General features: G+C 41.3%; 1 protein-coding gene across 2 annotated transcripts in view; it reads right to left on the bottom strand.

Moving 5' to 3' along the window:
* ERBB4 (erb-b2 receptor tyrosine kinase 4) overlaps window positions 1-13,081 on the bottom strand; it is a 525,424-nt gene that overhangs the window by 93,915 nt on the left and 418,428 nt on the right. For both annotated transcript variants that reach the window (XM_056496724.1, XM_056496723.1), the window contains exons 17-19: window positions 5,594-5,726; window positions 3,007-3,129; window positions 1,611-1,709 (exon numbers count right to left, since the gene is read on the bottom strand). In XM_056496724.1, the coding sequence (XP_056352699.1) occupies window positions 1,611-1,709; window positions 3,007-3,129; window positions 5,594-5,726 (355 nt within the window). The remainder of the gene's footprint in view (window positions 1-1,610; window positions 1,710-3,006; window positions 3,130-5,593; window positions 5,727-13,081) is intronic.

Below are 13,081 nucleotides of genomic sequence, written 5' to 3'. Positions count from 1 at the left end.
GCACATATATCAAAAGCAGCACTGATAGAAAACATATTATTTCTCCTTATTGCCACTTGTATCAACTAATGATGAAGTCTAATTCTTTTTTATTATGATTAAGAACAACCTAAGGGTTATTTTTAACCTCAAGAACCAAAATCAACTTTAACTTCTCTCTCATATTGCTACCAGTGGGTCAGAGAAACTATTAATTTAAAGAGAAACCTTTCTTACTGTAACTGTAGTCAAAAATCTCCAGAGTTCCCCAAACCTCCTCATTTCTGAGCCATTTCTCAGCTGTTCTGATGCAAACACTGGGGAGAAGCATGGTCCAGTGAACTAAACTGACCTAAGCTGAGCTGTGAAAACTCAGACAAGCAACTTTGCCTTTTACCAAGGACCTTATGCTTTCTTTGCTTCAAGGTTAATCAGTATCAGGGGAGGAGATATCACTCCTATTTCTCTAGCAGATCAGGGGTCAGATCCTGACCTGGTACAAATTGCTCAGCTCCCCTGACTTTCATGCAGTGATAACAATTCCCTCACCTTTAGGCTGGAATCTGCATCACTGACTGACCACTGACATCCAGTTCACTGGATCCCACCTCTCCTCTTTGGGTGCCTCTATTATTAGCAAGACTCTTTGTCCATTAAGCAAAAATATCTAACACTTGTTATCCCTTTAGTGCAATTAATTCCTTTTAAACAGTGCCAAACTGCCTTTTTAATTTATTATTTGCGCAAAAAGGATCACTGAATGCAATAGAACCACAGAAGGATAAAATCATCAAAGCTGGAAACTATCTAACCAACATAAACGTGGAGTGCTCTGTAAAAAGCACAGGAAATCCCTTCCCCTACACCTCCTTCCTTCAACTGCATAGGAACTCACACATGAAACAGCTGTCTGGAACACACAAATCCATAACTGCACATTTCTGTTCACTTCCAGGTGGAAGAACAGACTATATAATGGGAACACCTTCTTCTTGTGGCTTACAGTCTCATTAATGCCAACAAATTAGGCCTATACACTGAACAGATCAGCAAGACTTAAAAGTCATATGCAATTTTCAAGCTCACAAGAGGGAGTTACAAAAAGAGTGCAAATGTCTATGACTTTTCAAAAAATTGTCACTGATCTTGATCTTGACACAGAGCTGAAAACTGAGTGCAAAGCCTCTGTGATCATAGAACATTTGTGGAAATGACCATCTTGACCTCTTATATCCGTGGTATTTCAGACTAGTAAAGCAAAATGGCTTTTAAATCCAGCATATTTTAATTTTTCCCCTCTCTCTGCTGCTGCTGCCAGCTCTTTGGAACACCAAATTGGGGGAGAACTGAGCTGAATTTCTGTTCTTGTGTGTTCTACACCTGCATGCATTCTAACTTGCTCCCCTGCAACTCCTCCTCTCTCTTCCATGGCTTTTCTGCCATTAGACTTATTTTTTTTGGGGCACATGCAGTGGAAAACCCATCCCTGACAGGTGCTGTGTACAAGCCACCTTCTGATATTTAAATATAAGGGGAGAAAACTGGCATGAATTTGTCTTTACAACCTCTGTGGGCTACAGAAAGACACAACCCCTGCCAAAACTCGAAGACATTGCTCATGTCTGACTTACATCCATGAACTCCACATTGGCTTTTGGACCAGTGGTCTCATTAAGGATCTTAATGGCCACAGGAATCTTCACTGTTTCACCCTCAGGGACCCAGATCCCCTAGAAAATAAGAAAAAAATGTAACAGAAGACTAATAAGACAACAATCAGAAAAACTTGGTTCAGAGTTACAGTTCTTTTTCACACATTCTGTCATGTTATGCAGATCAGTTATGAGATGCAGAACTGAGAATACATAAAGTTACAGAATTAAAAAAAAATCATAAAACTACTTCTCACATCAAAAGTAAACTCTGATATAAAATGAAACATTTAATCAGTGAACATCCTTGATTTTCTTGTCCACAGCAGGGTTTCTAAAGAGCAATGACAGCTTGGCCATGATGCACATTTTCTAGTAACTCAGATAAAATTCTGATACTGATTTGGATACAATTAAACAAAAATCAGAAATTTCTGTTTGGATTCTGATGCTCAAATTTGAAGCTATCAGTAAATTCACAAAGCTGATTATTACCAGATCATAACATCAGGAAGGAACAGAGAATAATATAGAGTGAAACATTTATTGGCTGTTTGTCTAATTACTTAATACCTGAGAATCAAAAACATAGGTGGCTAAAAAAGGAAATTTAAAATTAAAATTCACAAACTGTGTCTTGGGCTACTTTTCCATCATTCTTGACTATTGCATGACATGGCATCCATCTCTATCACTTTATTATCATCTAAGTGTATTCAAACTTGTTATTCATAAATCCATTCCCATGACCTTGCAGCTATAGCGACCTGGTCTGTGCTGCCTTTGTTTCCCTCCCTCTTTGAGGACAGATGCAGTTGCTCTGACCTACCACCTGGATTTGGCAGGTTGGGTTGGGGAATTGCTTTGACTTTCCCTGTTTCATGCCTCTGAGATCTGGACATGATCAACAGATATTAAAAATATCTTTAATATTGTGGGTTCCCCTCTCACATCCCAGTTGTTAAAGGGTACCCTGACACAACTCATCTTTTCTATTTAAAAGGAAGAAACAAGAAGAGTTACAGTTTAGGAAATAGCATTGTTTCACTAGTTATCATTGCTGTGGCACTTGTGAAATGAAAGACAGAGTTTATCCATCTTCCCAAAAGTGCCCTGCTCTTATGTAAGAGGGGCAAACCTGGGTGCTGCACTTTGCCAGCAGCACAGTCCAGCCTGTGCAGCCCTCTTGCACATAAAAATGACTGGGCTGACATGTCTTTGCTCACCAAGGAGTGATATTTGCCTGCACCATTTATCCTGAGGATGTGTTCCCTGCACACAGCTCCAGCACCCTGTCTCTCCCAGGGCTCAGGAGCTGCACTGCACAACCAGAGTTTAAAGAGGGCACTCAGGGCTGTGTGGGGAAGAGTCTCACCTTGTACACTGTCCCAAAGGCTCCAGAGCCCAGCACCTTGACTCTCTTCAGCTCTGTCTCCTTCAGGATGCGGAGCTGGGCTTGGTTGGGCGCCGTGCCGCTCGGGGTCAGGGGCTCCACAAGCTGAGAAGGGAAACCCAACACCTCAAACACTGCTGCACATAAAGACCCATCAGAGCTTCATACTGAGAGCAACCAACCCAAGGAAACACTGGAACAGAGGTCTGTTGGCCACTGCCCTGCCAATTCTTGGAGGATTTTGGATTTTTTTATCTTCAAATGAAAAACACCACGAAACCAAGAGACCTGATATTTCCAGTAATTTCCACCTGTGTGATGGAATTATGAACTGGAAATTGAAATTGGTGTCAGAGTAACACATCCAAGGGCTTTTGATAATGGAGGCAGTATAAATATTTTCTACATGACAGAAATATAGCACTTATTATCACTGTACCACATCCTATTTTTGCCCATTTTAGTGTCTTTTAAGTTGGCCATATTTCTTTGTAATGGCCTGGACTAGAGGGCTGATCACATTCTTATTCTGTTTTGAGGAAAGGATGGCTTTTCTTAACTTCTGTTTTACCACACAGGAGGACAGCTTTAGGGAGAAAACACCTTAAAGCAGACAACTAATTTATAACAGCCACTAATTTACTGCAATTAAACAATTTGCTCAAGATGTCCCAAGAAACTTTTGTAAATGAGCCACAATGGCACATTCAGTTAAAAATGCTCTTAAATCTCATGCTAGAAAAACAATGATTCTTCAAAAATAAAATGAAAGTATAGAGGACAATACTCCATGCAACACATGAAAAACATTCTGTTCCTTTACAGGATGAGGAGAATAATTCAGGGCTCCTCCTACTCAAATTGGTTTGAAACTACTGCAGCATTTCAAAGCTGATTGTTTACAAGGCTCTGCAGTTTGAGAACTGCTTCTATGGCTCTTCAGGCACCATGAACTACTTAATTAGTTGACCAGACTAATTAGTTTTGTTCAGGTAAAAATAGCAGTATCTGGCAATTAATGGGTAAGAAAACATAATAAAACAAAACAGCAACAAGTTGAGTGATTTCTCTTTCCTCCTTTCCACTTTAGATGTTCAGTATTTGTACCATGAAATAAAGGTTTACTGTAAAAGAAAATTAGGCATATTGGCAGCACAATTCTGTATTTTCAGTTTGTGAAGGGTGAAAAGAGGGTCTGTGCCATGGCCCACCAACACAGGAATGGCAGGGAGAGGTGGGGATGTGTTGTGGGGGTCTAAAACCAGGCTTCTAGAATTTTATGGAGAATGATCTACAAAAAGAGTAACTCCTGTTACAGCCTCCAGCTAGAAGGAGAGACTTCAACTAAAGCTCATTGCTTGTGTTTATTTCAGGATGCTCCTGATTTCATCTTCAGTTTCTCAGCCAAGACAGCAGCTTCCCTACATGTTGAGTAGGAGGCCCTGGTCCCTCAGGACTATTGCCAGCCACAGCTTTTATCTGACCAAATAAAAAATGAAGTCTGGAGTTCAAAACCAATGCAAGGAGAACAACCTGCTTAAAATAATTTATGCTTAAGTAGGGGCTGATACAATGGCAAGATTTATTCATCTAAAGGCACTGAGTATTGTTAAGCTTTCTATACAGCTGAACAGTGTTTAACAAGCAACACAAATTCCAGCCAAACACGAAGATACTTGTGCAAACAGACTGGGGATGCATAAATCATTTACTCCCAGGCTCTACAGTGGAGATGAGTGGGAGCAGAACCCTTGGAACAGAAGAGAAAACAGCACTGTTAATAATGCCTTATCAAAGAGTCACCAGCTAACAGCATTTCCAAGCTTTATTATCTTACAAAGGGGCACCCTAATCTAAAAATACCATCATTTGCAAAGTGTCTCAAGTATAGGGCTGAGGAGATGGTGGTAATCACCCCTGCAGTAGCTGATAGATATACATTAAATGCTATATTTAAACATACTTCCTAGATTGCCCCCTTCACTAATGACACTTCAAAGAGCAGGATGGAGCCATCACAGGACTCTGCTATGGCTCTGCTACATATTTTTGCCACTAGTACTGTGAACTTCAATTGGTTAAGCTCTGTGAAGTATCTTGGCTTGGTAAAATACATTATTATTACTGATCATTACTACAGGCTTTGACAAAGTCTGGACTACAAAGGCATTGTAGGCACTGGGAACAACATCTGCCTTTAAGCATGAAGTTTGTACCACAGCTTGCTAAAGGAACTTACTTTAGCCTTAAAAATCAACCTAAATATGGCCAGAATGAAACCTTGTGATATTTAACCATGAGAGCTGCTCTATGCACTGATGAACTGGGATAGAAGTGCAGTGGAGAGCAGGATGGGAGTTGAGAAATCTGGTGGGACACACCTTCTAGTATTCATGGGGAACTTTTCCATGAATCTCTACTTGTGCAGAAAACCAGCGTCTCGGAACAACTCACCGGTTTACTCTGCACAAGCAAGCAAAAGGATTTCCACGGGCCTCCCTGGTAAGTGAGGACCTGAACATCTGTGATATAAAAGCAGAACAGCCCCTCTCTCCCCAGCCTGGCTCACCTCAGTCTCCAGGAACCTTCGCAGCGCTCTCTTCTTCTTGATGCTCTTGCGCCGCACGTAGACGGCGAAGGTCAGCCCCATGATGACCACGATGAAGAGCCCACCAATGACTCCTGCAGCAATCAGGGGAGTTCTGGCAAGCACAATCACAGACTTTACTGTCACAGCTGGGCTGGGAGACCACAGTGTGCGGGTGCATGAGACACAGCCACGTGGAAAGGTCATTGACTGCCTCGTGGCGGGAATCCCAGCCCGAATGGGAAGTCGGGGCAAAGACGTGGACACGTGGTAGGAATTTGTGTTTTTAATAATGATACCCATTCTGTTTCTGTTCACAAGCCCCCATGCATATGTGAGGAGTCGTGTGGACAAGGAAACACAACATGCACTTTGATGGCAAATGCAAATCTGCAATGGCAAAGTGAGGACACAGGTGTCTGCAGCTTCCTGTGCTGACTTTGGTTCCACCCACATCAACTCAGGGGCTCCTGCATCCAGGGAAAACAAGCCAGTGAAAATTCCCAGACTACCAACACAATGTGCCTTCCTGAATATGGAGGAAGTGAGAGGGGACTTCACAGGCAAGATTTGGAGATCACCTACACAGGCAATGGAGGTATCAGGACCTTAAATTGGGCATTTTCACAGCATACCAACTTACCAACATCAACACAGAGCACTTAACACCCTTCCAACAGTGGCTGGAGAGTTGCTGAAAAGATGGGTAAAAACAATTGCAGAGCATGATGGTGTTGAAACCATTGCCTGGGAAGCCCAGGAAAGAGATTAACTGTTGTCAGGATTGTGGAAATGTCACTGTTGTGCTCTAAAAGCCTCCCTCACTTACATCTGTATGATGATGAAAGGTACATTACAGCCTATTAATAAAAATGTACCACACACCTACAGAAAATTTTAAAGAGTCTTCCTCTGATATACTAAATTGTTTATACAACCCTTTATTCTTCTATTTACAGCCTTTCCTGAAGCAGTGCCATCTCCCCTGGTATGGTGCATGAAGGTGTGTCTACATTACCTCTGAGAAAGCCTCATATTCTCACATCCTGTGTTTAAAGCACAGGGTAAACACATTAACACAAAGGCCTATTGCAGTTCACAGGCTTTGTGATGGAAACTCTGAGCTTGCAAATAAAGGAAGGGGAATGTTGTCTGGCTGGGAATGGGTTATGGTTTTTGGGGAACGAGTCCAGCACCACCTCCTCCTCCTCCTCCAGGGAGCCCAGCCTTAAAACACATTGCCCTTTCCAACCCCAGTGGTTACTCTGTGATTTTGAGTGCAGAGCTTAAAGAATCTGGCATATCCACCCCAAACAAAGCTCCTCTTTGTTTGCATGTCTTTCTACACTGCTGATGCAAGGAAGTCTTTAATAGGCAGTTATGAAAAACACTGGCCACCAAAAGCCTTCTATGGAGCTTGAGCAGAGGAATTTTAAAATTCATTTTTATGCTGTATGTACAGTCATATAATTTTTAATAAACACCACCAAACCACAGGCTGACTAAACAGGCAGGAGAACTCTCAGCTTTAAAGTGCATATTAATAACTAACATAACAGTTGTCAAATTAAGTAGTTGAAGTTTTATAGCACTGTGTACTCTAAAAGTAGTCCAAATAATATTTACATGCTGGACTATAATAAAGAAATGGTTCTAAAGGGGACATAATAAGTAATGAAGAAAATAAAATGAAGTTTGTAGCCTTTCTATTGTTATAGAGTACAAGGGGGGTTCAAAATGGATCTTAATGATTCATCAGGTGAACTCTCACTGACTTTGAAAGAATGTCCTCATTTTTAATAGGTAATTGAAAAAAAAGGAAATAATTTTCAATGACTTCACCAAACAAGCATTTTAATGTGAAATTTTCAGGAGGTACCACCTAACCTTATCATCAAGCAAGCTTAAAAAGGAAACATGAAAGGGATAGTGCAATAAAACAACATGTTTAAATGCTAAACAAATCATAGCAATACAGAAAAAAGCTGTATTTCCCACTCAAATAGTGATCAGTTGCCCTGACTCCCAAATCCACTACCCTTGCATCAAATCCTGTCAGTGACAACCATGCCAGCCACAACAACCCAGCAGCTTCTCCTCTCTCTGCTGCTGAGCTAAGCCCCAAAGTCAACAGCCCTGTGGTTTATTTGCTCCAGGACCAAAAGCCAAGTCTCTGCAGCCACAGCTCCCTGTTATCACCTCACCACTGCTTTCAACCACACCTGGATTATTTCCTAAGCCCAGTTTTCAGGGTGCCACCCCATCACTGGAGTTATTTTCCCTTCTGTTTGTTGGGCTGACTTTGCTTTTTCTCTCCGTTCTGATCATATCACCAGCTCTCCTGCCTCAGTTCTCTGCTTTTTTTTCTTGCTTGCTTTTCATGCTTGCAGAGCCTTACCTTTAATACCCTGATGAATTCCATTAAGCTGTTTACCTTTCTGCTGGGCCATTGCTGGGACTGCTCAGCACAGATCCCTGCAGGGTGGCACTGACCAGAGGAGCTGCTGAAGTCACAAAAACTTCTCCCATTTTGTTTTTTTTAAAATCAATCTTTTTTTGCATGTGCACCTAAGAAGCTGTTTGGCTTCACAGGCAGTGGGATATACAAATCTGCTTTTCTTTAGTGGCATTAAGGGCTTAATCCACTTTTGTTATATTATGTCCCACTGCCAACTCCATGGCTGCAATTCCTGACATTTGCCCCCCTCAAACTACTGCCCACTTAAAACTAATTCCATAAGCAATGCTGATAAAAAGACAAAAAAATGCACTAGCAAAAACCCCCATCATGTTAAAGTAATTTTTAAAAGCATGGAAGACTGAAAAGGCTCAGAAAAGCTAAAGTCAAGCAAAGAGAGGTAGTTCCATGTCAGTCCTGCCTGTCCAGCATAATTAATGGACAGCCAAAAGTCCATCCTAGCTCACATTTCTTACAGCTCCACCACTAACCCACCAACAGGAAACTCCTGACAGAGCCACTGCTTTCCTTTACACACTGGAAATCTTCTCCAGAGGATGGAAACAATCTCTGCTAGGTGTTTCTGGATTTTCATGCTCATCAAAACAGGCTTAGCAGTCCAAGAAACATGGCCCTGAATCATAGTTCAACCCCATATAATTAATGTTCTATCCCACGTGCCTCCCTCAGCTGAGGACACAATACCCAATTAATAAGTGGAAAAGGCATGAGATGGGGAGGCTGTGGAAGAAAAAAAAAACCCTACAACATGAAAATTGTGCCTCTTAAACCAGAAACTGTGCATCTGTGCCTAAAAGATGAAAGAAAGATTCCAGCATTCCCTTAGGAGAAATGAATAATATATATGTATTTCTTTTAACATGTGTACAGTGTTTTAAATTTAGAAACACGTCACACCCATTCCCCCACACCCAAACTGACACTGAGTTCAAAGCTAGCATTCCAGGATGGACAAGGGTGCTCAGCAGCAGGGCTCATGCCATTCCATCCCCTCCAAAGGATCAGGACCCCTGCAATTCCCACCGTGCCCCGAGAGCAGCTATTAAAGCTGGTCACTGACTGGGGTGAGCACACCCTGGGTCTCACTCTGCTGCCTGCAGAGTGCAGCAGAAAGGGGAGAGGAAATCGAGCTGACAACACCACCTGCTCCTCCATCCCTGGCTCTGACCCACCTGCCAGGAGATGGAAAGAAAGTGAGCTTTGAAGCCAGGCTGTTAGAGCTCCTGCATCAACTTTCTCCTCCCTGGAGTTTTTATCTGTCTATGCAAACAGGATTCATTACAGCCTTGAGTGTTTGCTGAGCAATTCCTTCTCATAAATCCTTGTTATCAAGGCATTATTATTTTCCTGATGGATGCTCCCCACATTCTGCATTCCTCACCCCTTCCATCAGTGGGGGCTCAGCCAACTTTGAAGTTGCCCTTTCAGAGATCTGATGGATTCTACTAATCCTGTAGTGATAATCTTAGTATTTAAAGCATACAAGATAAACAAGCAGGCTGGGAAGGAAATCTGTGGATGTTTCCACAGCCTCTCTCTGCTGTGCAATGTTCACAGCCACCACATCCAGAGTCCCTGGTGCTCACCCCAGGGGTGGGCAGGGGTTCATCTGATTTACTCACATCCAGACTGCTTTGCTTTAAACTCTTTTTCAAGAACAAGGCACCCCTCCCCCTCTCTCCTCCTAATCTGAGGGTGTCTGAATACTGATAAATGGCCCTATTTATGTGCAGAATGGGAGTTTTTATCATGATTAAACACAAATTTTAACTCACAGCTGATCTCACAGCTACACAATTACTACCAATTCCACATTTAATCCAGAAATGGGCAAACTGTCAACTAGCCACAACTTTTCAATATGTAAAATGACCTGGGGGTTGCAGTCTGTGTCTGGATCCACTCAGCAGCTCAAGAGCAAACACAGCTTTGGCCAAGGCTCATGTGGACAAAACTGCATTTTCCTTACTCACTCTGCTTCTTATATCAAAGCCTGTAGAGGTATGTTCTACTCACACCTCTTTTTAAACAATGTAGGAGTTCCTATTTCACTCAGCAGAGTAAATGAGGATAAAGAAAAAAATATTAAGTGTAGCTTTAAAATTTTTTACAGCCTAACATTCTACATATTAATCTGTATTGATTAAAAAATCGATGGCATTTTTATTGCCACACACAGTGCACAATGCACTTCTTTAAAACTGGTTTTAAATCTGAATGGCATAATTTAGAACTACCACTCTGTCATGTCTTCACTAGAAATTACTAGGAACTCTCAATTTTGACTCCCTGTTAATTCATCTGACTAGGAATAACTACTGAAATCTCTGGGATTACAGCATCAATATCAAGGCTTTTTATGGGTTTCTCCTCCTCTAAAACTGAAAAGTCCCAGTAAGATCTTTTGTATCCCTGCTCTTTTTATGCTGAGATTTTTCCCTTCTGCCTCAACTTAAAAAAAATAAATGCTGTTGTCAAGAGCTTGCACAGTGGGTCTATTTTGAAGCTTGTGCTTTAAATAAACAGATTAGCATTCTTTTAAAATATGCCAAGTCAGGCTCCATATAATGTAATTGATTTATTAACAAAGCCAGTTAAACCCATTAGACTGCTCTCACAGGTAAAGCCAGTTCAGCAGGAAAAAGAGCAATCTGCTCTATAAAATAGTCATATTTCCCATTTTCTTTGGAAACAATAGTATTTTGCTTTAAATAAAGGAAACTAGAGCTGTAATGACCATGGATGCTGATGGACTGCTCTGAAACCCAAACTCTCAGCATTAGCTCAAGGAGTTTCTCTCTGCATAAAGAATTCCTGTTAGAAGCAATCAACTCTGCTTCTCTGCCACCAGTGGCTGTCAGCTGGCTCATCATGCCTGTGCACATGAAATTTTTCATCAAGAAAACACACTTTTGTCCAATGGAGCCAGAGCCTGCTTTGGTGGCATTGTTTGCTGTTTGCTCACTGTCAGGTCCAGGAGCAGCACAACCCATGGCAGGGCTGCTCCATCACAATTTCATCTGGTACCTCCACATCAAATCTGCAGGTACCAAAACATGCAGTGGGACCTGGGTCACATAGACAATGCACACTGTAGCTCAAAACTGGAACATTCTGCTCTGCAATAGGTTTTTATAAATACAAAGAATAGAGAACACGAAGGAATGTTGAGGAGTATTCTAAGTAACTATCAGGAGAAGAGCTGTTTGAATATTCTGCTCTTCCTTTTGTTATTTTTTTTAAACACTTTTTGAATTCCACTGCTGAAAAGTGCTTGTAATGCACTTAAGTTCAGTTAAGTGTTTACTGAAATTGGGCTATTCCACAGAACAAACAACCCCACACATGCCTGTAGACTGCACAGGTGGATTGTCTACATCTCAGGAGCTGCATGAAGATTTCCCTTCCTCATGTCCCTCATTTTTACTTTATTTCCCAAATCAACATCTTCCTTCAGAAAAGCATTGATCTCTCTTTTTATACCTGCCTGCTTTTTTGTAGTGCCAGTCTTTTCTGAAAGTAATCATTCAGAAGATTTAAGGAGTGCAGAGCAGATATTTTGTTTAAGTGGTTGAGAGCACTGGACTCCTTCCTGTTCCAGCTTTGAGTAGTTTGGGACAGCAAGCATTTACTTTCTCAAGCTCCAGGACTATTTCACAGTAGAGAGCTTTCAAGGACTGTATTTGGGGACCAAGTCTGACATTCTGAACCAGATTCCTTCCTCTGAAGTCTTTATGAATAAAGTCATAAAGGTTTTTCCTTTATGAAAAAATACTCTGTACATTGAAGAGATCCCCAGCCTCTGCCGAAGCACCTCTCCAAGGGGAGCCCTACACACAAGGGAAGAGTCAGACTAAGATTCAGCACTGGACACTGGCAGAAGAGGAAAACCAAACATCAGAATTGAAAGAGGGGCCTTTTAGGTCTCCCAGAGTCTGAAGCTCTTTAGAGGTCAAGAAAATTAAAAAAAAAAACAACTTTTCACTCATGTTATGGTGCTTTGCAGCTTCTGTGCCTTCTAAGACATATCTGTACTACCTAATTTCAGTGACACTTCTAAACATTATCAGATTTATGACAAGTAGAGAACTATGAGCTAAAATGAAACAGTCAATATATTAAGAACATGTAACAAAAATCCAAGTGAGCATTTTAAGAGGTGTCCAACACTGTGTATAGCTTTGAAATCCTTTGTTTCCAAAGGACACTCTATGTCACAGGCAGGGAGTCCAAGACAAATTGTTTGAGGAATAAGTTCACACTTTTCATTAAAAGGGTTGATTGCATTGCAGAGTTTTCCTTTAGGCATTACTAGAAAAACTTTGCACCATTGAAAAATCAGGGATTACATCATGGCTGGACCATGTTTAACCAAAGCTTGGCCCTTGTCCTGCTGATGAGATTGCAATTGTTCTCAGATTTCTGCATAAATCTCTTTAGTATGAGAAACTACCAGCTCTGCTGAGAAGTGTAACACAACAGGCAAATACAATTACAATCCTCTGCCAAAGAAAAGCTGGGTCAGAACTAGCCAGCACCTGCTCTTCACATTATCTCATAATCTTCCCTTGCCTGTTTTATCATTTGCTCAATCTCAGATAACTACAGAAATGATTTTCAACATTATCTTCTATTGATGAAACAGCCAATATGTCTGCAAAAGATCTTGTTCACCAGCAAGTGAAGATGGTGTCATTAAAAATTTACATCAGATTGAAAAAAAGAGCATGAAGCTATTTGACAAAAGTACAGATAAGATCTGAATGGGTTTTTCATCTCTCCTAGCAAAGGACAGTTTGAAACCTCAGAAATTTACCTGACCTAACTTCTAATGAGCAAGGATGTGTGAACAGAACAGAAATCTTGTGTAAAGTCATGTGGAACTCACTCTGTGCCTTACCCACAGCAGACAGGAGCCAAAGCCCAGGATTCAGCAGCTGGATTTGCTTGTCTGTGTCCAACCCAGTACTCTGAATCAAAATTCAAAGGAC

The sequence above is a fragment of the Oenanthe melanoleuca genome, chromosome 7 (assembly GCF_029582105.1).
Source record: "Oenanthe melanoleuca isolate GR-GAL-2019-014 chromosome 7, OMel1.0, whole genome shotgun sequence".
NCBI lineage: Eukaryota > Metazoa > Chordata > Aves > Passeriformes > Muscicapidae > Oenanthe > Oenanthe melanoleuca.
This window is presented reverse-complemented; position numbering and strand designations above follow the sequence as displayed.